The sequence below is a fragment of the Mya arenaria genome, chromosome 6, assembly GCF_026914265.1.
Source record: "Mya arenaria isolate MELC-2E11 chromosome 6, ASM2691426v1".
In the NCBI taxonomy this organism is placed as follows: Eukaryota; Metazoa; Mollusca; class Bivalvia; order Myida; family Myidae; genus Mya; species Mya arenaria.
The window spans coordinates 52,838,659-52,864,820 of NC_069127.1; the positions used below are offsets into that span (position 1 = coordinate 52,838,659).

The window sequence follows — 26,162 nt, forward strand, 5'->3', positions numbered from 1 at the left end:
TATGATTGATGTCCTTTGGGTGTCCGAAAATTAGGTACGCAAAATAAATTATTTTGGGAAATAATTATGGGTGTCCAAATATAAAATATTTTTGTTGAAATTATAAACGTCTTACGATATACCGTATCCCGATCTTCAACTGCCGCTTTAACCCGTATATACTCGATCAATATGACGCGAGTAACATCCCTTTCTACATAAATCTAAACAAACTCTCGGCTTGAAATTGACATCAGAAAAAAAGTTCAAAAAATTGTTACTGGGTATTATACGCAGGCATTTTTTTGCATCAAAATCTGAGGGAAAAAAGTGCGTCTAATACCCAGTCATTTACGGTAGGTTCTTAGTTTAAATATAAATGAAAAGGTTTTGATTGTATCACATGAAAATCTGTCTCAATATATAACAAATGTCAATAAGATCCAGTGCTTTACTATTACTTAGGACACTGCCGATTAAATTGCGGGACAACACAATTGAAGCAGTATTAAACAAATCTGCAAATGTGGCACCGGTCATTATATTAGAGCAGGTGGTGGAATAAAGATGTTTCCATTTCAAGACCTCGCCTTTACCACGAACCAATGGTTTATAGGTCCGTGCCTTGAAAAAAAAATCATGACACCCTTCATAGCTTCAATGCCCGTAAGAAACAGGCCACTTTAATAACAGGCCACTTTACTACAAATCGATCAAAGAAAACAAGTGGATAAGAACAAAGAATTGAGAAAATTAAAACAGTCATTTTACTTATAAAAGGTTTTATTTTCTGATTTTACTGATGTTATTTTTATACTGTACATGTATGTGTAATGCACTAGTCAATTGTAACCACGACCCCCAAGGTCCGGGGAATAGCGGGGACATTGACTTTCGGTCCAGCCAACCCCGGGTAAAACCAACGGCACTACGGGGTCACCTGGAAGGTGAAAACACGGCCCATTTCACCGGCTATCTCCGGTATACCCCCGGTCCTGGGGGGGGTCATGGTTATAATTGAATGGTGCATAAATACAGACTGTTTCTGAAACATTTACAAGTCCTTCTATTTTTATCAATTACGAGTATAACACTGAGAAATGCATTTTAGAATTTAAAAAATAACTCACGAAAACATGTTCATTTGTTGTAAGTCGAGTGTCCGTGTATTTTAATATAAGTTTTGCACTCAAAATCTGATTTAGTTATTACTTAACACTAAATTTTGAGTACAAAACAATGAATTACTTAAAACACACATAAATAATTATTGCCTTCGACGCTGTGAAACTGTTGTTGTTTACTAAAGACTATAATCCATTGACTATGACACTGATTTTCAATTAAAAATGTGTATTTTACATTAACGAAAACTGAAAGTATCCTGCAAATTAATACCGGAAATAGATAACAACGGTGCGTCCTGCAAAATATTCCCGAAAAAAAGACTGTCAACAAATATTGGCTGTTTTGCGGTTGCCCGGACCTGATTTTGTCCTGACACGGGGAAAGTTTGCTCGCGGAGAATGTAAAGCATGGAAATACCTTCAAAAAAAGGCGAAGTCGAAGTTGCAGGTTCAAATTTTAAGTAAAAAAACTTCAGAAAATAGAGGAAATTCAGAAGTAAAAAATATAAATAATTTGCGCGGCCAAATAGTAAGTGTGGGCGCAAAAAAAAAAAAAAAAAATTCGTTTTTCGAATTTTAGGTGCGGCAAATCCGACGAACAAATGATCAATTTGTTGTGGCCTTATCAAATTATAAAAAAAATATCTTATTTCTATTTGTTTTAATACTGGACACATAATAAATAATTGCACAATTTTATCTTTTAATAAATTTTCAGCAAATTTCATCATCAATTCTTAACTATTTAGGAAAGTTACAATGAAATGAAGATTTGAAGCTAAAATTGCCACTTGAGTCTGAACTCAGACTTGAGACTGTTCATATTCATGGCCCAAGCAAAGGACCCGATATTCATGTCTTGAGTGTGAATCTGAAATGAAGATCTGAAGCTAAAATTCCAACTCGAGTCTGAACTTGAGACCATTCGTATGGGCTCAGTACAGAATTCATATTTATGACTTGATATTCATGTCTTGAGTCTTTGTCTGACTCAGGACAGGGGCAGAAAAGTTAATTCTTAAATGATTTAAAATATCTGAAATATTACTTCCATACATTGGACAAAAGAATTGTCACCCTAATTGTATGGGTTTTTTTAGTCTTCTTAAATCAAGACTTATTGTTTAGAAGAGCAGAAATGAATGCTAACATTCTTAGTGTTCAGCAGGGAAATGCCCTCAAATGCCTTTATAGTAGTGTGTGCATGCAAAAGCTGTTAAAAAAAACAACTCACTAAATCAATCCATTTATTAAAGATAAAATGGAAATTTGGCAGCTGTTTTCTTTTTAAAAGAGAATTTGGACTGGTTGCTTTCTAAATATATTAAAGAGATTTGGACTGGTTGCAGGTTTTCTTTATTAAAAGGAAATTTGGCAGTTGTAATCTCCTTAATGGATTTTAAGTTGTTTCAGCTCTTCCTAAAGATTAAATGTGAATTTGTCCATCAATCCCATTTATAGAGGCAAGAGCCTGATTTCATTTTAAAACAAGTTATTTGTTGCCGATACAGCAATCTTTATTGTTATTGTAAAAGCAGTTTTTATAAACAAAATAAAAACTATGCAGTTCAGGGTTTCTATCCACCAATCAATTGTAACCAAGGCCCCCCCCAGGTCAGGGAAATAGCGGGGACTTTGCATTTTGGTCCAGTCAAGCCCAGGTCCCTGCCCTGAGGGGACGAATTGCTGATAAAATCCCTGTCAAATGCCCCCGCACACCAGGGACCCTGGGTAAGGCCCATTCCCTGCTATTTTTGGCACGAAACAAAACCACCACATTCACCCAGCACTGCAGGGCCACCTGGAAGATAAAAACACGGCCCATTTCCCCGGCTATTCCGGGTATACCCCCGGACCTAAGGGGGGTTACAATTGACCGGTGCACTACTGTCAAGCACAGACTCAAGATTTTAGTGAAAGAAAGGCCCATATTTGTTAACATCTTGAGTCTTGTGACTGAAATTAAGATCTAGTCTAAGAAAAGTGAATTAAAAAAAGTTATGTGGCGGCTTTGATATAATTATATTTCATTATATTATTATTTTAATTTTTGTCTTTTCAAATATATGCAGCTTTTTTACCATTAATGAGGTCTGACTCCTCTTCAAGTAGGAATTTATAAATTGAAAATAAGATTTCCATTTTTGAGTCTTCAGTCTTAAACTCAGACACATTTAAGACTTTATTGAACCCTGTACTTTATATTTATATAATTTTTATATAGTCTACAGGTGAATAATCTTAAGGAACCAATCTTTCTGACTGTCTGGTCACATTGGTCACAAAAAACATTTGACAAAAGTCAGACAGGCTGTTATTGAAATGAATGAGAAAAAAAAAATCTCTTAAAGACTAAAATAGGCTTGAGTGATACAGATGAACTCAGACAGTGCTTAATAATGGAAGTAACAGACTGGCATTAACACTGCACATGATTTATGTTAAGCTTCACTGATTTACCGCACCTATTTTTCAGAAGATGAAAAAAATCAAAACAAGAGCTAGCACAGAGACATCATGCTCGACTATTCCGCTGCAGTCCCAGGATTGCAAAGTAAAAAAATAAAGGGAAACAATTTGTATTATATACAAGATAGAGTTATCACACTTGATTTAATATTTAAAGTTTCAAAGCAATTAATACATAATGTAGTTGCTGAGTTATTGACTTAAAAGTGGTTATGTATATGATGCACAACCTTTAACCAGATTTCCTAGGTCGAATAATAAGGGGGTTATAGTTTGTGTTAGTTCAGGGAACACATTTCTGAAGTTTCAATGCAATATATGACATGCTGAGATATTGACTTAAATGTGGTAAAATGCAAAACCTTAACCAGAATTTCTAAGTCTTAAAATAAAGGGCCATAATTTGCATTTTATTTTTATGTTACCGTACTTGATTGAATGAAATCTCAATGCAATACACAAAGTAATTGCTAAGATATTAATCTATGTGTGCCTACATGTAAAACCTTAACCAGAATTTCAAAGTCGAATAATAAAGGCCCATAATTTGCATTATACTCATAATTAAAGGAGTATGACTAAACACCAAAAAGCAAGAAAAGCAAAGATTCAAGAGCCCATAAAACAAAGCAAACAGAATAATATCTTGCTAAATCAAGAATGATTAAATTACAAAAAGTGAGAAATTTTCACAGAAAATACCAAAAAGCATGCAAGTAAATCAGACATGGAAACCAAGGAAAAGCAAATCATTTTTACAAAAGCACGGCATTTCTCACAGAAAACCAAAGTCAAAGCATTTAAAACCAAGGTTTTTAGAAATTATGCTTTTGTGATTTGTTAAGTAATTTTTTGTCTTGCCTTCTGGTGTTTAACATTTAAGGTCAATGCTTTTTGTTAGAATTATTTGTGCTTCACTTAGTTCTATTTTGCGGTGTTTTTTATGTTGTTCATGCCTTTTGCCTTGCTTTCCTCCATGCTTCACCTTGCTCTTGTGCTTTACGTGGTTTTTCCAACAGTATTCAAAATGGAGTTATCAAACTTCATAAAGTAATGCACCAGTCAATTGCAACCACAGCCCCCCAAGGGCCATAAGCTGGGAATGGCCCTTACCTAGGTATTTGATGGGGATTTTACCAGCAATTTTTTGTTGCAGGGCAGGATTGGCTGGACTGCAAGTCAAAGTTCCCTCTATTCCCTCGACATCGGGGGAATAGAACATTCAACACAATTGTTATAATTAAACATCAGAGACATCCTATGTTTTGCAAATTGTTTTTCTCAAAATTCTTTCCAACAAAGCAACACAATTGTTATAATTGTCTCTGATTCTGGGGAAATTACAAACAGTCATTTAAAATGAACAATGCATGGGGTATTAATTTGCTTGAAATTATACTTAAAAATGGGAAAATTTAAGTTTAAAATATTCAGGATAATCATTTAAATTGATATATTATGTATGAAAATATGTCTCCTGCTATTAGATGAAATGGTATTTTTAATTTGTTATTTCGCTCAAATATTTTTTTCTTAGAATTTTGTACAACAAAAAAAAAAATCCAAAGATTACCTTCAGAACACATTTCAAGACTACTTAAAAACATATTTGTATAAAATATATATAATATTTATAAGAAAATTCTATGTTATCCTTTAATTCTGGTATTTTCTGTTTCTATGGCAATTATATTCATACAAGAAGTCTACAACAACTGTGGTGTTGAAAAACAGAATGAAACCAACAACAACTGAAGTTAGATATTAAAAATATCTGCTATGGATAAATCTATTACGGTATGTCCACATTATAAATATCAACAAGAAAAAGTAATAAAGCATTTACTTCTTGCATCATTCTACAAATTGAGACCAAAATGTAAAATAATCCATACAACAACGATGACGATGATGGGCACAACTATGACTACTACAACAACAACAACAAAAACACTGTCAAATGCAGTACCTGAGTCACCTAAAACCACAAACTCCTTGTCGAGATTACTTCCCCTTGCAGTATGTAAATAATAGCCAACACGCAATTCACATCATAATTATCAAAATCAAGTAATCTCATTCAAAATGAAATTTGATTTTTTTCTAAATATTAGTTAATCTTTAAAATCATAGTGACCCCCCCTCCTCCCCCCCCCCCCCCAATTTTTTTTACTGAAATCCAGCTTTTATTTTGAGCAATATGGTAGAGCTCTTCTCTACTCTTGAGGGGAGATCACTGTGTAAGAGAGATTGCTAAATCATGTGCCTCAATAGTGACAGGAGCAGCATGGAAACATCAGCTAAAACAACAACAACAACAATGCAACAGCAACAACAGAATAAAAGGCTTGTTACTGAAAAAATCATAATGAAAACCAAAATGATAACTACAGCAACAAAAAAGTCATTGAGCAAATCATTTTCTATAAATTCATCAAAAGTGACTTATTAAACGACAGTGCCAAGATTTTATTAGATTTTTTAAAAAAATTGTGCAAGCTGACTGAGTAAAATAACAGATTATTCTATCAATGCAAAGGAAACAACAGGTACAAGCCAAAATACTACCTCAACAACATCAGTTATGAAAACAACAATGATAGCAACAACATTAAGGTCAAAGGTCAACATCCAGGTCACCTGACACATTAGCAGCAGCGGCAGCAGCATCAGCGATAAAAGAGCGGAATCGCTCTAACATGTTAACTCCAATTGGCGGCTCTATTTGTTCACCCTCCACCCTGGAATGCTATCGCTGCATGTAGAACACGGGAAAGTAAAAATTAATCAATGGAAAGTGGGAACATAGTTGGTGAAACATTGGAAAAACTTATATCCTTAATTGGAAAGTGTATGTGTTAGGCCTGAGAATACTACCTGGAAAGCGCAAGACATTTGAAGATTAACAAAAACCAATACTGGAAAGTGGAAAGTGGGTGTGTAAATTAGGGAGAGAGTTAAATTTATCACTGGAAAGTGGAAAAAGGGTGGTAAGAAGAAGAGATAGTTGAAGAATTACAGGAAAGTGGAAAAAGGGTGTGTAAGATGAGAGAAAGTTAAATAAACTTAACAATGGAAAATGGAAAAAGGGGTTGTAAGATGGGAAAAATTAAGTTAAATGATTTACTGGAAAGTTGAAAAGGGGTGTGTAAGAAGGGAAAAAGTTAATTTAATTACTGGAAAGTTGAAAAAGGGTGTGTAAGAAAGTGAGAAAGTGAAATGAATTACTGGAAAGTGGAATAAGGGTTTGTAAGCTGGGGAGAAAGTTAAATGAATTACTGGAAAGTGGAAAAAGTGTTTGTAAGATGGGGAGAAAGTGAAATGAATTACTGGAAAGTTGAAAAAGGGTGTATTAGAAAGGGAGATGAATTACTGGAAAGTGGAATACGGTTTGTAAGCTGGGGAGAAAGTTAAATGAATTACTGGAAAGTGGATAAAGTGTCTATAAGATGGGGATAAAGCAAAATGAATTACTGAAAAGTTGAAAAAGGGTTTGTAAGATGGGGAGAAAGTGAAATGAATTATTGAAAAGTTTAAAAAGTGTTTGTAAGATGGGGAGAAAGTGAAATGAATTACTGGAAAGTTGAAAAAGGGTGTGTAAGATGGGGAGATCGATGAAATGAATTACTGGAAAATGGAAAGAGGGTTTGTAAGATGGGAATAAAGTGAATTGAATTACTGGAAAGTTGAAAAAGGGTGTGTAAGATGGGGAGATCGATGAAATGAATTGCTCGAAAGTAGAAAAAGGGTGTGTAAAATCAGGAGAAAGCTAAATGAATTACTGGAAAGTGGAAAAAAAGTGTTTAAGAAAGGGAAAAGTTAAATTTAATTACTGGTAAGTGGAAATAGGCTGTATTAGATAGAAATGGAGAAATTTAAATGAATTACTTGAAAATTGAAAATGGGTGTGTAAGATGGGGAGAAAGTTAAATAAAATATATACTACTGGAAGGTGGTTGGTTTGTCTTGAAAGTGGAAAACTGAGGTGTAAAACAAGGGTAAAATGAAACTACTATTGGCAAGTAGGAAATGTGTACATTAAATTGGGAATTTAAATGATGTATATTCAAAACTGTCACCTTGAAATTTCGATTTGTGTCACTGTAATTTGTTGGGTGCATAAAAAGTCTTAAAGAGCAAATATAATGTATTGTACAGTCAAAATACACTGATAGTTTTAAAAGTACTTAAACATGTAAAAATTTAGTGCGACTAGATTAACTAGATTGTGGCTAATTCAATCATAAGAAGTTAAACATTAACAATTGATTAAAATTGTGTGATTTTTATTTTATTTTCGGGATTTTTTGTATATCCTTTCACAGAAGGCTGAATATCCTTCATCTAATTCTTCTAAAATTCCACTCTATCTGAGTATTCAATGAACCAATTGATCTATTTCATTATCAAATTTGCATACAAAAACATGTTTCCCCTCGTTTCTATGCCATAATTATCAATCCTTCAGACAACAATGCAGTTCCAGTGGCAGCTTCATCAAATAAACCAATCCTTTTGGGGCGTATAAACATATTGTACTGATATATAGCATGGATTGTATTATGTTATATTTGCATTTTTATTTGCATTCTTGTTTTTTATATGGAGATCAGATTATGCAGATGTACAGATCATTGTCTATATAGTCCAACACTGGCCTATGAAATTCCCTTGATTTTGCCACTGAAAAAATGCAGTTATGCATCGAAAGAGATTTATACATGTACGGGACTTATTTCAAGATGGTGAATCAAGACCATAGTGTTCCAAAATATAACAAGAGCATTCCTGTAGGAGATATTCCAGAAAAGGTTTAGAACTAGTTCTAAATCTAGTTCTAGAAAAACAAATGGCCTGAAGAATTCCAAGTTCTAGAACTCTAAGAACTAACATGTGTTCAAGTTCCAAAAGAGCAAGAGCTGTAACGGAGACAGTGCGCTGAACTATAACGACTTCAGTTTAAGGATTGCATAGTTTTGGTGAAACATGCATGGATCACTGTAAAATTACCCGGTAGGTTACATGCAAAGCCTTAACCAGAATTCTAAGTGAAATAATAAAGGGGCATAATTTGCATTATATGCAAGATAGATTTATCATACTTGAATGTATAAAGTTTCAATGCATTATACATGAAGTAGTTGCTGAAATATTGACTTGTATACATGTGTTTAAATACATGCCAAGCTTGACCAGAATATCTGTGTCAAATAATAACCGGGCAAAATGTATACTATATATATTGTGCAAGATAGAGTTAGCTTACTTGATTAATTAAGATTGTTGAATGGTTGGGAGCCCTTTTATAAATTTCAATGATATCTATGATGTAAAAAGAAGAAAAAGGAAAAAGTTAACAAGAAACGCTGCAATACATCAAAACCAGGTTTTTGACAATTGATGGAAGAACTTCAGCCTTTGTTGTAGGATTCAGATTTAACTGGGGTTTTTCTACGTTTCTTACAAGTATTACCAAGTTTGGTCACAATATGTCAACCCTAATTAAGTACCAAACGTATTACCTATTAGTTAAACAGTTAGTAATAGTAACCTTGACTATAACCCTAGAGGCCCCAAAAGCAATCCCATGAAAGGTCTCCATAAACTCTTTCTATATGCAAAGTTTGGTCACTATTTGCCGCCCACATGACAGGCCGCCTCAACAATGGCGTACATCATTCTTATAACCAGGTTTCACTTAAGTTAAAAATGTGCCTGTCAAAAGCATTAAAAAAAATAATCAAGGGCCATAATTTGTTTATAGGGTAAGTATGGAGTTTAATGTTACCTAATTGTGTGTTTGTGGTAAACGACTGTGTGAAATATCAAGTCAATTGAACGAAGGCTATAGAAGTAATTAGTGAAAATCCCAACTTACCCTTAAACTTTAACCAGACACCATTTTTGTTTTAAATAAGATATAACATACACCTATCTGTATAAATAGTTTACTTTTTAATATTATGCACCAGTTAATTTTAACCATGGGTCCCCCAGGTCTGGGTACAGGGGGGACTTTGACTTTCTGTCCAGCCAATCCCAGGTAAAAGCCCCGCACTGCGGGGGCAAACTACTGGTAAATTCCCCTCAAAAGCTGCCACATGCCGGGGACATCTTAGGTAGGGCCCATTTCCTGCTATTTGGGCGCAAAAACAAAACCACTGCATTCACTAGGAACTTGGAAGTTAAAACACGGCCTATTTTCCCCACCCCCCTCTGTGGTATACGCCCGGATCTTGGGGGGCAGTGGTTACAATTGACTGGTGCATCAGAAGTTGATTGTAATCTTTTACATTAAACGGCTGGAATTGTAAAGTGTAGGACATTAAAATATCCATTTAAAGATGCCATCTGTTTATAATGGTATTGATTACCTAGGGAGATGCCATAAATTTTGCCAATATAGTTAAAGCAGATAAAATTTGCTATGGTAATAAGGTTTCCTGGATTTAATGCATTATTAATTATGCTTCTGAGAAATAACTATTTTATAATACAGTCATTCCAATATTTTTTCTTTACCCTAGGGAGTTGAAAATAATTGTTATCTGAATTCTTTGAACAGGCAATTGATAATCTGACTGGTCCATTCATAAAATATTCTATGTGACAAATCATCTTCTAACGAAAGCGTGCAAATTTTTTTCATAGAATTTAAACTATGAAAATAACTATGTTTACTTTGAAAGTCGCATAAATAAAGTTTCAAATCTGGTACATATTATTCAGACATATTAATGCAAAAAACGACAACAACGTCAGAAAAGTGTTTGCAGCCAGTTCAAAAAGTTTTCCCAGTAGTGCCCCCTCCTCGAAAAAAAGTATTTGTTTTTCAATGATAATAATAATATATAAATACATATTATATAAATAATGTATTTTTTCCATATTTAGTGTAAAAAACTGATAACAAAAAAATGACCACAAATCCGACAAAAAATATACCCATGAAAAAGGGACATTTTACTCGGCAATTATGCTGTCCGATCATCCTAAGAATCCTGGAGTAATATGGAATTATGAATGCATTTGATTTTGTTCATGCATTTAAATATATACTGAGATATTATTTCAGAATTAAAGAACATTATCTGTGATATTTGAAAATATCTGTCCCCTGAGGGCCCCTTGTTTCTCCTCTGCCGGGACACAGTTCTCCGAAAGCCTCACACATACTCTTAGAAAAGATAAAGATACACAAAAGACAAAATTTAAATAAGAATATTACAATAAAATATGAAATATTCGAAAGTTCATGACAGCTCTAAGATTTATTGGACTCACAACACTCATAAATACCGGTATAGCAAAAAAAATATTGGTATATTTAAGTGCTCCAGCTAGCAAAATACATAAATCATTCATAATTTTCAGTTCTGAACGCTTATCACGGGGCTCTTTAAGCACCATAGACTGCCCTTTGTGTCATTAAATAAAATGGTGTAGTAAAAGACAAGCTATCTTTTATTAAACCCAGGTAAAATGAAGACCATGGTCAGCCATGGTCACCATGGTTTTTGACTGTCAAACACGAATTACCATGGTTGATGATGAAATACCATGAAAAACCCTGACCTTGATCATGGTCAGTTATGGTCTTGACCATGGTAGACCATGGTCAGGAATAATGATAACCATGGCCAACCATGGTCAAGATGGATTTTGACAGTCAAACATGAATTACCATGGTTGGCAATCAAAAACCCTGACCTAGACCATGGTCAGTTATGGTCTCGACCATGGTAGACCATGGTCAGGAATAATGATAACCATGGACAACCATGGTCAAGATGGATTTTGACGGTCAAACATGAATAACCATGGTCAGTTAAGGAATTGACCATGGTATATCATGGACAATCATTTTGACCATGGTCTCAACCATGGTGAAAACTGTATTTAATAATTTTCTATGTCTTGATAAAAATTGAACCATGGTAAACCAAGTGCGAGCAAAAATTTTAAAAGTTAATTAGATGAAGTATATTTTTGATTATTTAATTATTATATCAATCTGTTTGTTATGAAATTATCATCTTGTATCCATTGTATTATCATTATTGCATGTTTATTATTATTATTATTATTATTATTATTATTATTATTATTATTATTATTATTATTATTATTATTTCTATTTAATTGATAAGTTTAAGAAAATACAAAAATATTGTTTTAACATATGAATATTATTAATTTTGTTCTTCCTTCTACACTTGACACTTTTCTTAAGCAAAACATGAACATAAATTCAGTTTTGTATTCATTAGAAATACACTGTGACCGTTATCAGTGCGCTCTGAGTTTACTGACCAAGTTTTATCTTTTAACACAATGCCTGGGCTTATCAGCTAACCTCAGGTCAGGCAGAACATTTCAGTGAGTATGCAGAGAAGTTTTCTTAGTGTAAACACAGCCATGTAGATTTGAAGATTTCTATTCTTTTGCTGGATATAATCAGTATCTCTCATGGTTTGAAGGTAAACACATATTTCAAAATGTATCTTGAATTATATGTCATTCATTGTATTTGTTACATTTTGAGTCATTTAAAAGGTTATGATATAGATGAGTAAAATAATACCTTTTCCTAAACATTTCATGACACAAGGTATTTCAGACTGGACTGTGTTGAAAACATGATCATAATATTACAATGTATTTCGAAAGGGCAATGTTTAAATTGAGTGCATCATGCCCCAATTTCTCGAAACTTCTTAAGCTTAACAGGCCTAAGTCGCTTATTTCAATTAGCCAAAATACATACTGAAAATGGATTTTGGTAAATGAAAAATGGTTATTCTGATAATAATACAGATCATTCTACATAATTTCTAAAAAAATCTTGAAGAAGTTAATATAACACAGTTTATAGAACAACAAAAATAGTGAGATTAGCTTAATCCTGTTATAAGGGACTTAAGAAGTTTCGAGAAATTGGGGCCATATTTAGCCCTATAAATGCACATGCATCACTTTGAATAATAAACATTTAAGTATTTAAATTACTATCATCTTCAGAAACTGTTAGTGACAAGTCTGACAGTGAAGTTATGAGTTTTAATAAAAAAAAAATATGTATGTTAATCTTTTTTAAAATCCTTATAGATGACTTTCCTATTCAATGGCAATGGAGATCATGTATGCTCAAACAAGAGCTGAAAGTGACAGTTGGAGCTTAAAGGGAAGATCTTACCCACTGAAAAGAAGCATATGGTGTGTTCAATCCCGTGTCGCGCATGTCTCCAAAAGTGTATGAGCTAAGAGTCAAAACAGTTTCCAGGAAAACATATAAAAACTTGTGAAATTGTGCTTTTGAGGGTTTCATGTTTGCCTCGGCCGAGTAAGTGCAAAGCTATGGCCTTATATTTTTGTTATTATGTGTACATAATTAATGTGATGGTTTATATTAAGTATAAATGATCTGGGGTTTTACTTGTTAAAGTGTTGTTTTACTTATGATTACATTTTTGATAAAATTTGTTGGTTTGCCGCAACACAATTCAGTCTTTTGTTTCTTACCTTTTCATATTGGATTGTACTTATGAAGTTTATGGTAAAAGTAGCCCTTAGCTATTAAGGGTACAAAGCAGTAAGAAATATGACAGTTCTTGTCGTTTGCAATTATGTAGGAATTGAGATCACATCTTCATTGATTAATTAGTTGAAATAAAAATGATTTTATACTGAAAATGTTTTCAACTGTTTATCTTTCACTCTAAATAGAATAACCATATTTCATGTATGTTTCGTTAGGTAAATAAATCTTAATGGTTTTTGAAAAAAATGTTTGTCACCATTTGGTGTGCTATCCTTTTTACAGGAGCAATCACGACCCATAGTTAACAGTGATTTTATTCCACAAACCGTGGTACTTCATGTTTAACCATGGTGTATCATGAACTACATGGTTTATCATGAACAACCATGGTTTACCATTTTTTGTTTAATAAAATCATTGTAGACCATGGTTAACCATGGCATATGAACATGGTCCACCATGGTTTACTACCATGGTCTAACATGGTCAGGTACCGTGATCTTTCATGGTCAGGGACCACAGACCTTGAGACCATAGTCAGGGACCATGGTCTCAGGGACCATGGTCTAACGTGGTCTTAAACCATGATGCCATTTAACAAAACATGGTAGTCCATGGTCCCTGGATCATGAACTACCATGGACTAACGTGGTAGTTCATGGTAACTGACCATCATTTTCGCCTGGGAAGTCTTCATTTTAAGCAAAATGTTGCCTTCTGACATAGCATATATGACGTAATTTGTCACGTGGTATACACACACTGAGTAATTGTCAATACAAAATGGCCAACTCTTCTCTCAGTGATTATTAATTCAAGGGGAAAAACTGTTGAACCAATTTGCTCTTGATTATTGTGACTTACTATGAATCCCTGTCTGCTGAAATCAATATGACTGTTCATGATAAGGAGAGGCCATGAAAAAGCAGGCTCAAGTATCAAGGGACAACAAACCCATTCTTCTAAAAACTTGATGGAAACATTTTTGCTTAAAGGCTCACAATACAGGTTCAGATGCTGAAAATATATTTTTCAATTCTAATGCATTATCATGTTTAACTAATTTTACTTTCATTTTTAAAGCAAACAAAAATGATTTGAATTAGCTACAGATAAAAATTATTAGCAATATTTTGGGGATTTTTTAATTGAGCAATTTAAGTGGCCACATTACCAGTAAATTAAAAAAAACTTTTTAAAGGCTAATATTTTTATAACAATTGTACCTGATTAATCTTCTTCTTTTTTTTATTTAATCATTATCAAAGTCAAATGAGTTAATTCTAATATTTCATTAAGCCAAAATACTTTTTTAAAACTTGATTCTGTAAAATATACATGTAGTTCATCATAATTATAATAAAGCTTATTTCTTTTAAAACTCATAAAAATAATAATAATAACAAATTGTACCAAAATAAAAATAGTGAGTTTTAATGTAAGCCTTAAGCTATTTTAACAGACCTCATATTGTTTGAGAGATTTTGGGGCCATCGGCAAGAGACAGACACATACATACCAGTACATACATTGTATAACCCATGAAAAATATGGAAAATATTAAGTGTATTTTTTTGGCTTGGTTGAGATGAAAGCTGACTTGCGGCTTATACAATCGATCACTTCTAAGCTTGACTTTTGGGTAAAAAACAGTTTTAGTGCCGATTTAAAGAAGCCACGAGAACATGTTTATACCACTCATATATAGAGACCTTCAACCTCGTAGCTAAGAGACACAGACACCTATCCTTATAGACCACTCTTTCTTGCATACCGGACGTGTGTTTCCGGTCATGTGACCAGTGCTGGAAAAACCCATCTTACATACCCCATGTAAGATTAGTCATGCGCAACAACGCGCCACTTCTTATTTCTTTTATTGTATGGTTTATGAAAAATGTATTATGCCATTTCAATTAAAAGCGCAATCAAATATATATGTTTGCAAGACTTTTCATTCAAATTGAATATAAATAATCGTAAAAAACGTTATTTTTAGTTATTTAAAATTACTGCGCTCAATGACATCAGTAAACACGCACACGCTTTTTGGTGTAATTGTACAAAAGTTCGGTTTCTACGTCATTTTTTCCACAAATTGATAAATTAAGATATGCAAGAAAAAATATCAATCATGTGTTTCAAGTGCGGATAGACAAATCCGACCCTCGGGCAAGCTGCGTGGCCGATAACTCGGCAAGCCTCGTTACCGGCTTACGCACGTGCCATTGGGTCGGATTTTTCTATCCATACCCGAAACACATGATAGATACTTATACTCTCTCTCTCTCTTAAATATTTCATTCCCAGAACTTTCCTACAAAACAGATACACTCTCGTATAAAAATTTAATTATTTTGCATAAAAAAGATAATTTATATATTAAGTAAAATGTGTACCAACCTCTTTCATTCCAAAGAAATGTCTTCGCCTTTTCAAAATTCTCACATTTCACAGATCCAGACAAATAAAACTTTATTTCCAATAATTCCCAAAAAACTCTTATTCCTGTTACACACTCAACACTGTGTTTCAAGTAGAACCACCAATAGATTACTATTATTATACCGCTTTTCAATAATCAATGAATCACAGAGGGCACTATAGGCCAGTATTTCCTCTCATTTCTGGACTTGCTGCATTCTCTCCAATTATCCATACCAGACAAACATAACATAGCACAATATATCACCTTCCCAGATCAATCAGTAATAACTAACACTTTCATTACGACAAAATTACATCTTTGTACTCCAAACATGGAAGTTTTCATCAAGCCAGTAATGAAACACTCAATCTGATTGGATAATCTGAATTCAGTGAAAAGCTGATTAGTAGAAGCACTCTCATTGGTCAATTTCAATCAATACCGTATGACAGTATGGCATTTAAGCTCTCACATTTTTATCATGGAATTGAAGATGTAAAGTAAGAATCTTAAATCTTCCGGCTTATTTAATTAAAGAAAATTCCTCATAATTAGGAATTGTTCAGGCTTTTTTTGCCTTTCATCGAAACCTTATACAAAAAAGACTAATAGACTAAATGAACTTGATCAACCCACATGTCAAAGACAATGAACATTCCTGGCTATGTATAAGTAATTGTTCACATTTAACCTTCACTGAGAATATCTAATGCTTCCACAAATATTGTGAAATTACTTCACAACAAAGCTTGTCTGAGTCACTTATCATTTGACTTGTGTTCATATTTACGGTAACTGAACAACTTATCATTTGACTGATGTCAATATTATATTGTCTGACACATGTATCATTTAACTGATATCCATCCTGAAAGAACCACTTATATATCATTTACATGTAACTGATATCCATCCTGAAGTTACATAGCCACTTATCATTTACTTGTAACTGATATCAATCCTTAAAGAACCACTTATCATTTACATGTATCTGATATCCATCCTCAGAGAACCACTTATCATTTACATGTAACTGATATCCATCCTTAGAGAACCACTTATCATTTACATGTAACTGATATCCATCCTTAGAGAACCACTTATCATTTACATGTAACTGATATCCATCCTTAAAGAACCACTTATCATTTACATGTAACTGATATCCATCCTTAAAGAACCACTTATCATTTACATGTAACTGATATACATCCTTAAAGAACTACTTTTCATTTACATGTAACTGATATACATCCTTAAAGAACCACTTATCATTAACATGTAACTGATATCCATATTGACTTATCCAATTACCAATTTACTGATATCCATATAGTGTTAGAACATGACTTAGTCACTTTACTGATATTAATACAGTCAAAAACACTCATTTACTGATATATTGATTCTGTCAGAACCACTTAGTCATTTTACTGATATCCATCTTGTCAGAACCACTGATTTAACTGATATAATATAGTCTAAACCACTTATCAATTTACTGATATCGATACCATCAGAACCAATTGACTTATCATTTTACTGATATCCATATTAACTGAACCACTAATTATCATTTACTGATATCCATACAGTCATTTGACAATGAACACTACACCAGCAAGCAATATATCAAACATGTGCCAAGTAATTTTTGAGTAATAAATTACCCCTGTGAAAAGAGTTCATGAACTTCATGAACTAGTTCATGAATTTGAACCAGGGAGTTTGTGTAAGATTTTGCATTGTTTATAAATTACATACAATGGCTTTGAATGCTTTGTAGAAATTTTATTTCTAAATCAAACAAACAAAAGTGATTATTTAATCAATCATCACCTTAGCGCAAAAACTGTTTGTGAATTGTGTTTGCTGAGATTATTAATCTATGTGCTTAATAATATAACATGCAAAACCTTATAACCAGAACTCATAGCAGGAACTTTGACTTTCTGTCCAGCCAATCCCAGGTTTAATCCCCATCCTGCAGGGACAATCTGCTGGTTAAATTCCCGCCAAATGCCCCCACACCGTGGGGACATCCTAGGTAAAGCCCATTCCCCATTATTTTCGGCGTAAAAACAGAGCCACGGCATTCACCACAGGCCACTTGGAAGGTAAAAACACGGCCCTTTTCCCCTGGTATACCCCCGGACCTGGGGGGAGGGGGGGGGGGGGCAATGGTAACAATTGACCAGTGCATTATTTAACTGCTTTATATTAAAATACTGTTATCTAACTTCATAAATTAAGTAGTTTGAACAGTAGGAACACATATCTAAAGTTTCAATGCAGTACATGATGCATTTGCTGTGATAAGGACTTAAAGCTGCACTCTCACAGATTGAGCGTTTTGACAACTTTTTTATTTTTTGTCCCGGAACGAGCCAAATTTTGCGAAAATCTATGAAAGCCAGTGATATAAGATCAGAACCGAGAATTTCATATTTAAGTTAAAAAAATGATGATTTATGCATTTTTCGTAAACCGTTAGTAACGGTTTTTTAACGGTTTTAAAGCTGCACTCTCACAGATTTACCGTTTTGACAACTTTTTTATTTTTTGTCTTGCAAAGAGAACTTTTTTGCATAAATATCTGCAAACCAATGATATAAGACTGCTGACAAAAAATCAGATCACCAGATTTATATATTTGCGGTCAAAAATTAATGTTTTATGGCTTAAACCGTTAGTATATAAATCTGGTGATCTGATTTTTTGTCAGCAGTCTTATATCATTGGTTTGCAGATATTTACGCAAAAAAGTTCTCTTTGCAAGACAAAAAATAAAAAAGTTGTCAAAACGGTAAATCTGTGAGAGTGCAGCTTTAAAGGTGCTTACATGTAAGAGTGGTGCCTGAAGGCAGAGGCTAGAGTAGGTAGTATTATAGCTCTCCTTATTTTTTGGAATAGTTGAGCTAAAACATCAGACAGTCTGAACTCAAATGCAAAGTTGTACAGAAGAAAATTAATACCCCCTCATATAACACAACAAATTCCATTAAAATAAGACTTTGCCTGAAGTTTTATTTAATTTCTCAGAATATCATGCTCATATTAATCTGTCTGGGACCTTCGAAACCTATTATGTTTCTTTGAAAGAAATCTGAAAAAGCACTTCAGCCGAACCCATTAGGATGTTGTAAGATCTTTGAACACTGCACAGAAATAATAAATTACAGACAAACAGATTCAGATGTCTTTTCTCGGTTCTAGAGACCAGTATATCGTTATAATGGACATTTAGGATAGTGTTAATGCCAGGTTTATTACAGTTTTGAACATAAATATAACAAAAGCCAGAAGCATATCCTTATTTGCATTGCAATCGATCTGTCCATAAATCAGTGCTAAACGAGTCTTTCATGCATAATTATGGTCCTATGAGCTGATCTCCATCCCCAGTCATTTTGTTTCTGTATATATCGAGGATAATTGTTTGTTTCAGTGTAAGATAGCAATATATTTCACCGAGTAAGCACCAAAAGCTATATAACAAATATCTATTTTCGGTGTTAACAAGGTGAAATATTTTGTAATCTTACACTGAAATAACCAATTATCCATATATACTAAAACAAAAGGAATGAGTTTGGATTTCTTTAAATATATGCCTAGGAAAGGATATGAATTGACACGTTATTGTAGTTTTAGAAATTGTTTCCCAGTCCTGTGTGCACTGATGTTTGATCTGGACATTTAGATAATAAGGTAAAGTTTCAAAACAGTAAAAATATTTTTTTTGATATTTTCACTTTTGGAAACAGTGAAGTATTAATTTCGCTTCACTAATAAATCTCTACAAAACCACCAAAAAGCATATTAATAATATCAAATATTGACTCCATACATTTAAAAACAACATTTAAAACAATTTCTCAACTCCTGCAAGATTTAAAAAGAGTATATTTGTTTAATTTTGGTGTATTTATTTGGAAATGTGTTCCACAGAAAGGAATATTTTTTAGTGATCACCATACAGTTAAAAAAAATGATGTTACCGCGAAAAAAACAACTTTTTATTAATATTATGGTTAATATTTCAAAACATATTCTAACAAGCATTTAAATTGGAAAATCATGCGAGAAATATAACACGATGACATCATTTAAAAAGAATGGGAAAGGGCTGTAACATCAATTTTCAAACGAAAATATGAAAAACCTTCGTCCAATATTTTGTCAGCAGTCTTATATCACAAGTTTCCAGACATTTAAAAAATGGCTCTGTCAAAGACAAAACAAAAATTGTCAAAACATTCAGACAATATGTGAGAGTGCAGCTTTAAATGCATTCCAACACTATATCTGCTATTATTACTATCAACACTGACCATTTTTTTCTTTGAAACAAAATAAAGAGCATGCAGCTTATTAGCCTACCAGCACCTCATAAACCTACCAGGGATAAGTTGAAGCCCGGGCTTGATCAGATCAGATCCGGAAGCCCATCTCCTCAGAGGGTTCTGCTCAAACGATGCTGCCCACTCGCCAGTCAGCCATTTCAGCTGCCTAAGTGAAGAAAAAGTAATGGTTAAATTATTCAAAACCAAACCCCTATATTTTAAGTTTTGGGAAAACAAATGGTTCAGTTTGAAAGCCCAGGGTTTGATTTGGACTTGCATACTTGCAAAACCACTCGCAAAGACATGCAAATGCATAATATTATAAGTTAAAGGGTTAGTAGGTGACCCAATATGGGTAATATTAAGGGCCAAGGAAACCAGATCGGGCTAGAGCGAGGCTCAAACCCAAATATGGTTTCCTGCAACCCGTATATCCCTTTTTGGGTCGCCAACTAACCCCCTAACGTATACATCACGTTGACAACCTGTTTACATATTTCATTTATTCATTGGAATCGGATAATAGACCCAATTTTGGTTTGATATAAATTTGATGAACCATTATGGAAAAATATGGGGTCACCGCGTGACCAGTCCTGGACCAATGGCATTGGGCCTTTTATGTTGGAGGCGTGATATATCTTAATTCTAACCCTTAAGCCTTCTATAATGCCTCCCTGTTCAAAACATGAACTCATTCACACAGAGGTCATTTAGTCAAAGTCTTGAAAACCAAAATTTACCAATATTATAACATCTGAATAAAACGCAGTCTTAGTATTCAAAACTAAAATTTACCAATCCTATAACTTCTTAATTAAAAGCAGTCAAAGCATTTTAAAAGCAAACATTTTTCCAATTATATTCAAATGTGGGTCGTGATAAATTTTATTTCAAAGTGTAAAAAGTCATAGCACAAGTGTAGATTTATTTTTCTGGTCTAAGAAAGACAACTCTATGATTTTTTGTACTGTGTACAGAGGATTTCAATGTAACAGTTCAATACACAGTGGTTTGATGGGAATGTACTCCTGCATTGGTGTTATATAACCTGTAAAAACATTAGTGACATTTTAAACCTTAAACATTTTTTTTTTTTTGTAAAACTGCAGTAATTCATAGTTATTTTCATTCGGAACTCCTCGGCCATTTTTATTAAAAAAACAACCTTGAATGTATGCCAGTATATCAAAAGAAGTAGCTTGTAAAATTTTAAATTATATTATTATTTAAATGTAGTGGTTTAGCTTGTATTTGTATATCAAAGTTAAAATTAATTAATTGCCAGTGAAGTGTATTATTGCAAACATAATTAAGATTTCCAAGAGTTAAGCCACTAAATTTAGTTGCTAAATTGAAATTACTACAAGATCTTCTTGCAACGTAGTTAAAATGTACCAATTTCTGACAGTGTAACCCGTCCATATACATCCAAGGTTTTTTTTAATAAAAAATGGCCGAAGAGTTCTTAATGAGTTATTTTATGCTAGATAGTTGGTAGGAGTGACCCCTTTGATGAATCTGAAAGAAAAAAAATATATCTTAGGTTAAATGTCACTAAATTTTGTACAGATCAAATAACACCAAGGCAGGAGTTAATTCCCATCAAACTACTGTGGTTCAATACCTAGCAGAGTAGTTTGTCTCCTAACCTATTTCAATTGAAGTTATATCACTTAACTGATGCATCCATGTGTAAGTGCTGTAACCCATTTAGTATACCAACTTAAACTCAAAATCAAAAACCATATTAAATGTAAGCCATGTTCTGATCATTGATAAAAATATCAGAAGTAAGTAACCAATTAAGCATGATAAAAACCTGAATTTAAACATCTTCATTTTGAATTTGTACAGTGAGGGTAAGAGTGGGGCAGTGGTTAAGATGTCTGCCTCTCACCTTTGAGGTTGTGTGTACAATCCCAACCAGGATGAGAATGGGGTAGTGGCTAAGGCATCCGCCTCTCATCCATGATGTTGTGGATTCAATCCCCACCAGGGATAGAGTAGGTTAGCCATAAACATGTCTGCCTCTCAACCAAGATATTGTGGATACAATCCCCACCAGGGATAGAGTAGGTTTGCCATTAATATGTCTGCTTCTCAACCAAGATATTTTGGATTCAATCCCCACCAGGGATAGAGTAGGTTAGCCATTAATATGTCTGCTTCTCAACCAAGAAGTTGTGGATCCAAACCCTACCAGGGATAGAGTAGGTTAGCCATTAATATCTCTGCTTCTCAACCAAGAAGTTGTGGATTCAAACCCTACCAGGGATAGAGTAGGTTAGCCATTAAGATGTCTGCTTCTCAACCAAGAAGTTGTGGATTCAATCCCCACCAGGGATAGAGTAGGTTAGCCATTAATATGTCTGCTTCTCAACCAAGAAGTTGTGGATTCAAACCCTACCAGGGATAGAGTAGGTTAGCCATTAATATGTCTGCTTCTCAACCAAGAAGTTGTGGATTCAAACCCTACCAGGGATAGAGTAGGTTAGCCATTAATATGTCTGCTTCTCAACCAAGAAGTTGTGGATTCAAACCCTACCAGGGATAGAGTAGGTTAGCCATTAATATGTCTGCTTCTCAACCAAAAAGTTGTGGATACAATCCCCACCAGGGATAGAGCAGGTTAGCCATTAATATGTCTGCTTCTCAACCAAGAAGTTGTGGATTCAAACCCTACCAGGGATAGAGCAGGTTAGCCATTAATATGTCTGCTTCTCAACCAAGAAGTTGTGGATTCAAACCCTACCAGGGATAGAGTAGGTTAGCCATTAATATGTCTGCTTCTCAACCAAGAAGTTATGGATTCAAACCCTACCAGGGATAGAGTAGGTTAGCCATTAATATGTCTGCTTCTCAACCAAAAAGTTGTGGATTAAATCCCCACCAGGGATAGAGTAGGTTAGCCATTAAGATGTCTGCTTCTCAACCAAGAAGTTGTGGATTCAAACCCTACCAGGGATAGAGTAGGTTAGCCATTAATATGTCTGCTTCTCAACCAAGAAGTTGTGGATTAAATCCCCACCAGGGATAGAGTAGGTTAGCCATTAATATGTCTGCTTCTCAACCAAGAAGTTGTGGATTCAAACCCCACCAGGGATAGAGTAGGTTAGCCATTAATATGTCTGCTTCTCAACCAAGAAGTTGTGGATTCAAACCCTACCAGGGATAGAGTAGGTTAGCCATTAAGATGTCTGCCTCTCAACCAAGATGTTGTGGGTTCAATCCCCACCAGAGTGAGAGTGGTCTTGTGGTTTAAGTGTTCACTTTTCACCTAAGAGGTCGTTGGTACAATCCTGGCAAGGGTAAGAATGGTCTTGTGAGAAAGGAGTAAGCTATTCGCCCAAGAGCATGTGGGTTTGATCCCCACCAGGGGTAACATCTTGCCCTCTCATGCAGGGAACTGGTCCTGGTACTGGTTTAACCCCAAGAAATATACTCGAGAGAAACTCATGAGTCATTCACTCCCCAGGAAACAGACTAAAAGAAATTGCCCAACAAGGAAAAGCAGTAGAGAGTAATTCTCTATCCAAGAAAAGCTCTAGAGAGTAATTCTCTACACAGGAAAAGCACTAGAGAGTAATTCTCTAACCCAAGAAAAGCACTAAGAGTAATTCTCTACCTTCTCTACCCAGGAAAAGCACTAGAGAGTAATTCTCTACCCAGGAAAAGCACAAGAGAGTAATTCTCTACCCAGGTAAAAAACACTTGAGAGTAATTCACTACCTAGGAAAAGCACTCAAGAGTGATTTATATTAGCATATAGCTGTACTCTAAAACAAGTTAACATAAACATAATAAATATGATCAAGCAAAAACCAAATTAGTATAATCTAACCTTTTTAACCTGAAATAAATAAGTATAATCTAACCTCTGCTTGTAACACAGTTGACAAAGCCATGAGCCATTGAACATCACTTCCTGGCATGCTTTGCAGACCTTGAACTTGCACGCTGGACACAGAGCCCCTCGGTTAAATAGAAATCCAAGCTCTGATCGACATCGAAGGCACATCTTGTTCTGATCATCGCCAGCGCGGAGAACGCTGCACATTCGGATGTCATGGATGTCCCTCTTGAGGCGACTGAAAAAAGAAATTTGATTAATGAAAAATTAATTCAGCAATCTGTCTGACCAGAGTCAACAAGGGGCATCCCTCAGCAATCTTTTTGACCAGAGTCAACAAGGGGCATCACTCAGCAATCTTTCTGACCAGATTGAACAAGGGGCATAACTCAACAATCAACTATCTTTCTAACCAGAGTGAATTAATAAAGCTGAATTTTATTCAATCTTTCTGACCCGAGTGAATAATTAGGGGAATTACTTTACAAACATGCTGTATGTCAAGGTAAGATAGGGCCACCATTAAAATGTTTGCATACAGACGATATTCACAAACTAATGGCACCGACGTCATCTAAATGACAATACCTCAAATGTTTACTGGCAAACTTAAAATTGCAATTATTTCTTTCCTTTAAAAGAGAATCTCCTCGTTATATAATTAAGTGTAAAAATGTGTAAGAGTTAACCTTAAGACCATTCATTACTTTTGGTCAAAATAAGCTTTGTTATTGTAAATGACAGATTGCCCACACCATCATTATTTTAACTATCAAGCTGTGATAAAACAATAAAAAAAAAATCTTTGCACATATTTTCTGTGGATGAAAAATAGATAAAGCCACAACAAATTGATCATTTGTTTGTCGGATTTGCCGCACCTGAAATTCAAAAAAAAATAAGATAAAATAAATATTCTTTGCTCCTGCACATACTATTTGTCCGCGCATATATTTATTTATTTCTTCTGAATTTCCTCTATTTTCTTAATTTCTTTTACATAGAATTTAAACCTGCAACTTTAACTTCGCCTTTTTTGAAGGTATTCCCATGCTTTACATTCTTCTCAAGCAAACTTTCCTGGTGTCAGCTAGGACAAAATCAGGTCCGGGTAATTTTCTCAATTATTTAGGCTTATCCACTTGATTTCTTTGATCGAGTTGTAGTAAAGTGGCCTGTTTCTTAAGGTCATTGAAGCTATGGAGGCCGTCATTTTATTCCTTTTTCAAGGCACGGGCCTATAAACCATAGGTTCGTGGTCAAGGAGAGGAGAGGTCTTTAAAGGGAAACATCTTTATTCCACCACCTGCTCTAATATAATGACCAGTGCCACATTTGCAGATTTGTTTGATGCTTCTGTAATTATGTTGTCCCACAATTCAATCCACAGTGTCTTTTTTTAAAAATGTTCTCTGTGTTATTTACATTTTCAATCTTCTGCAATGTCAAAGTCACTACAATTTTATCATGTACTTCAAGAGGTTCAAATTTAGACCAGACCAAATATTTGGAAATGCTCAAATGATGAATTACTCTTACTAGTCTAAAATGTTATTTGTGATAGTAAGTTACAGAATGAATACAATAGTGTTTTTTTTGGTCCTCGAATAATTGCATGTTACTATGAGGAATGTTGTCTTTACAATATATCCACTTTTAAATTGAAGTTAATAGTAAAGCACTAAATGTCATTGCCATTTGTTAAATATTGAGACAGAATTTCATGTGATACTGTGAAAAAAAAAAAAATCATTTATAACTGAGAACCTTTGTTTCCAATTAAAAAGCATTTCTTGACATCATTATATGATAAATTTGGTAAGAAATAAGAAGAGAATTTTTTTTTTTCGCTTTGCGCTCGCCTCACAGATTTGCCTTAAATTCAAAAAAGAATTTATTTTTTCGCTCGCTCACTCCTACTTTTTTGGCAAAATCTGTAGAACAAATGATCAATTTGTTGTGGCGTAAATAAGAATTGTTTCCAGTTTTTACCGTATTAGTATGAAATCATGCTCATTTAACTCTTGACAGCTTACATAAATGGGGTGGTCATTACTAAACAAATATCTAACAAAAAAAAAAATCATGATAAATTAAACTCCAACGCCTCAGTGTTTGGATTTTCAAGGCTTTCACTCGATATATATCTAAACATGTGGACAAAGGATCGGTCTTTATTTGACAAACAAATGGATAAAAAGAGGCCTTAAATGTTAAGGCCTGGTAGATTATAGGTAAAGGTTATTTCGCTACTATAACACCCATTGAAGTATTTACAATGTTTATATTTTACTAAGAGTCAACAGATAACTCCCACGGTTTAGCTAAAGGGACACTTTATAGATTGCTGCAAAACAAATATTTCTTAATTTAATGCATTATTAATGCATTATGCACCAGTCAATTGTAACCACACTCC

The 26,162-nt window shown here is 34.1% G+C and overlaps 1 protein-coding gene across 3 annotated transcripts in view; it reads right to left on the reverse strand.

The window, feature by feature from the left end:
* LOC128237352 (uncharacterized) overlaps positions 1–26,162 on the reverse strand; it is a 77,148-nt gene that overhangs the window by 39,185 nt on the left and 11,801 nt on the right. For all 3 annotated transcript variants that reach the window (XM_052952783.1, XM_052952784.1, XM_052952782.1), the window contains exons 3-4: positions 23,769–23,981; positions 19,947–20,056 (exon numbers count right to left, since the gene is read on the reverse strand). In XM_052952783.1, the coding sequence (XP_052808743.1) occupies positions 19,947–20,056; positions 23,769–23,981 (323 nt within the window). The remainder of the gene's footprint in view (positions 1–19,946; positions 20,057–23,768; positions 23,982–26,162) is intronic.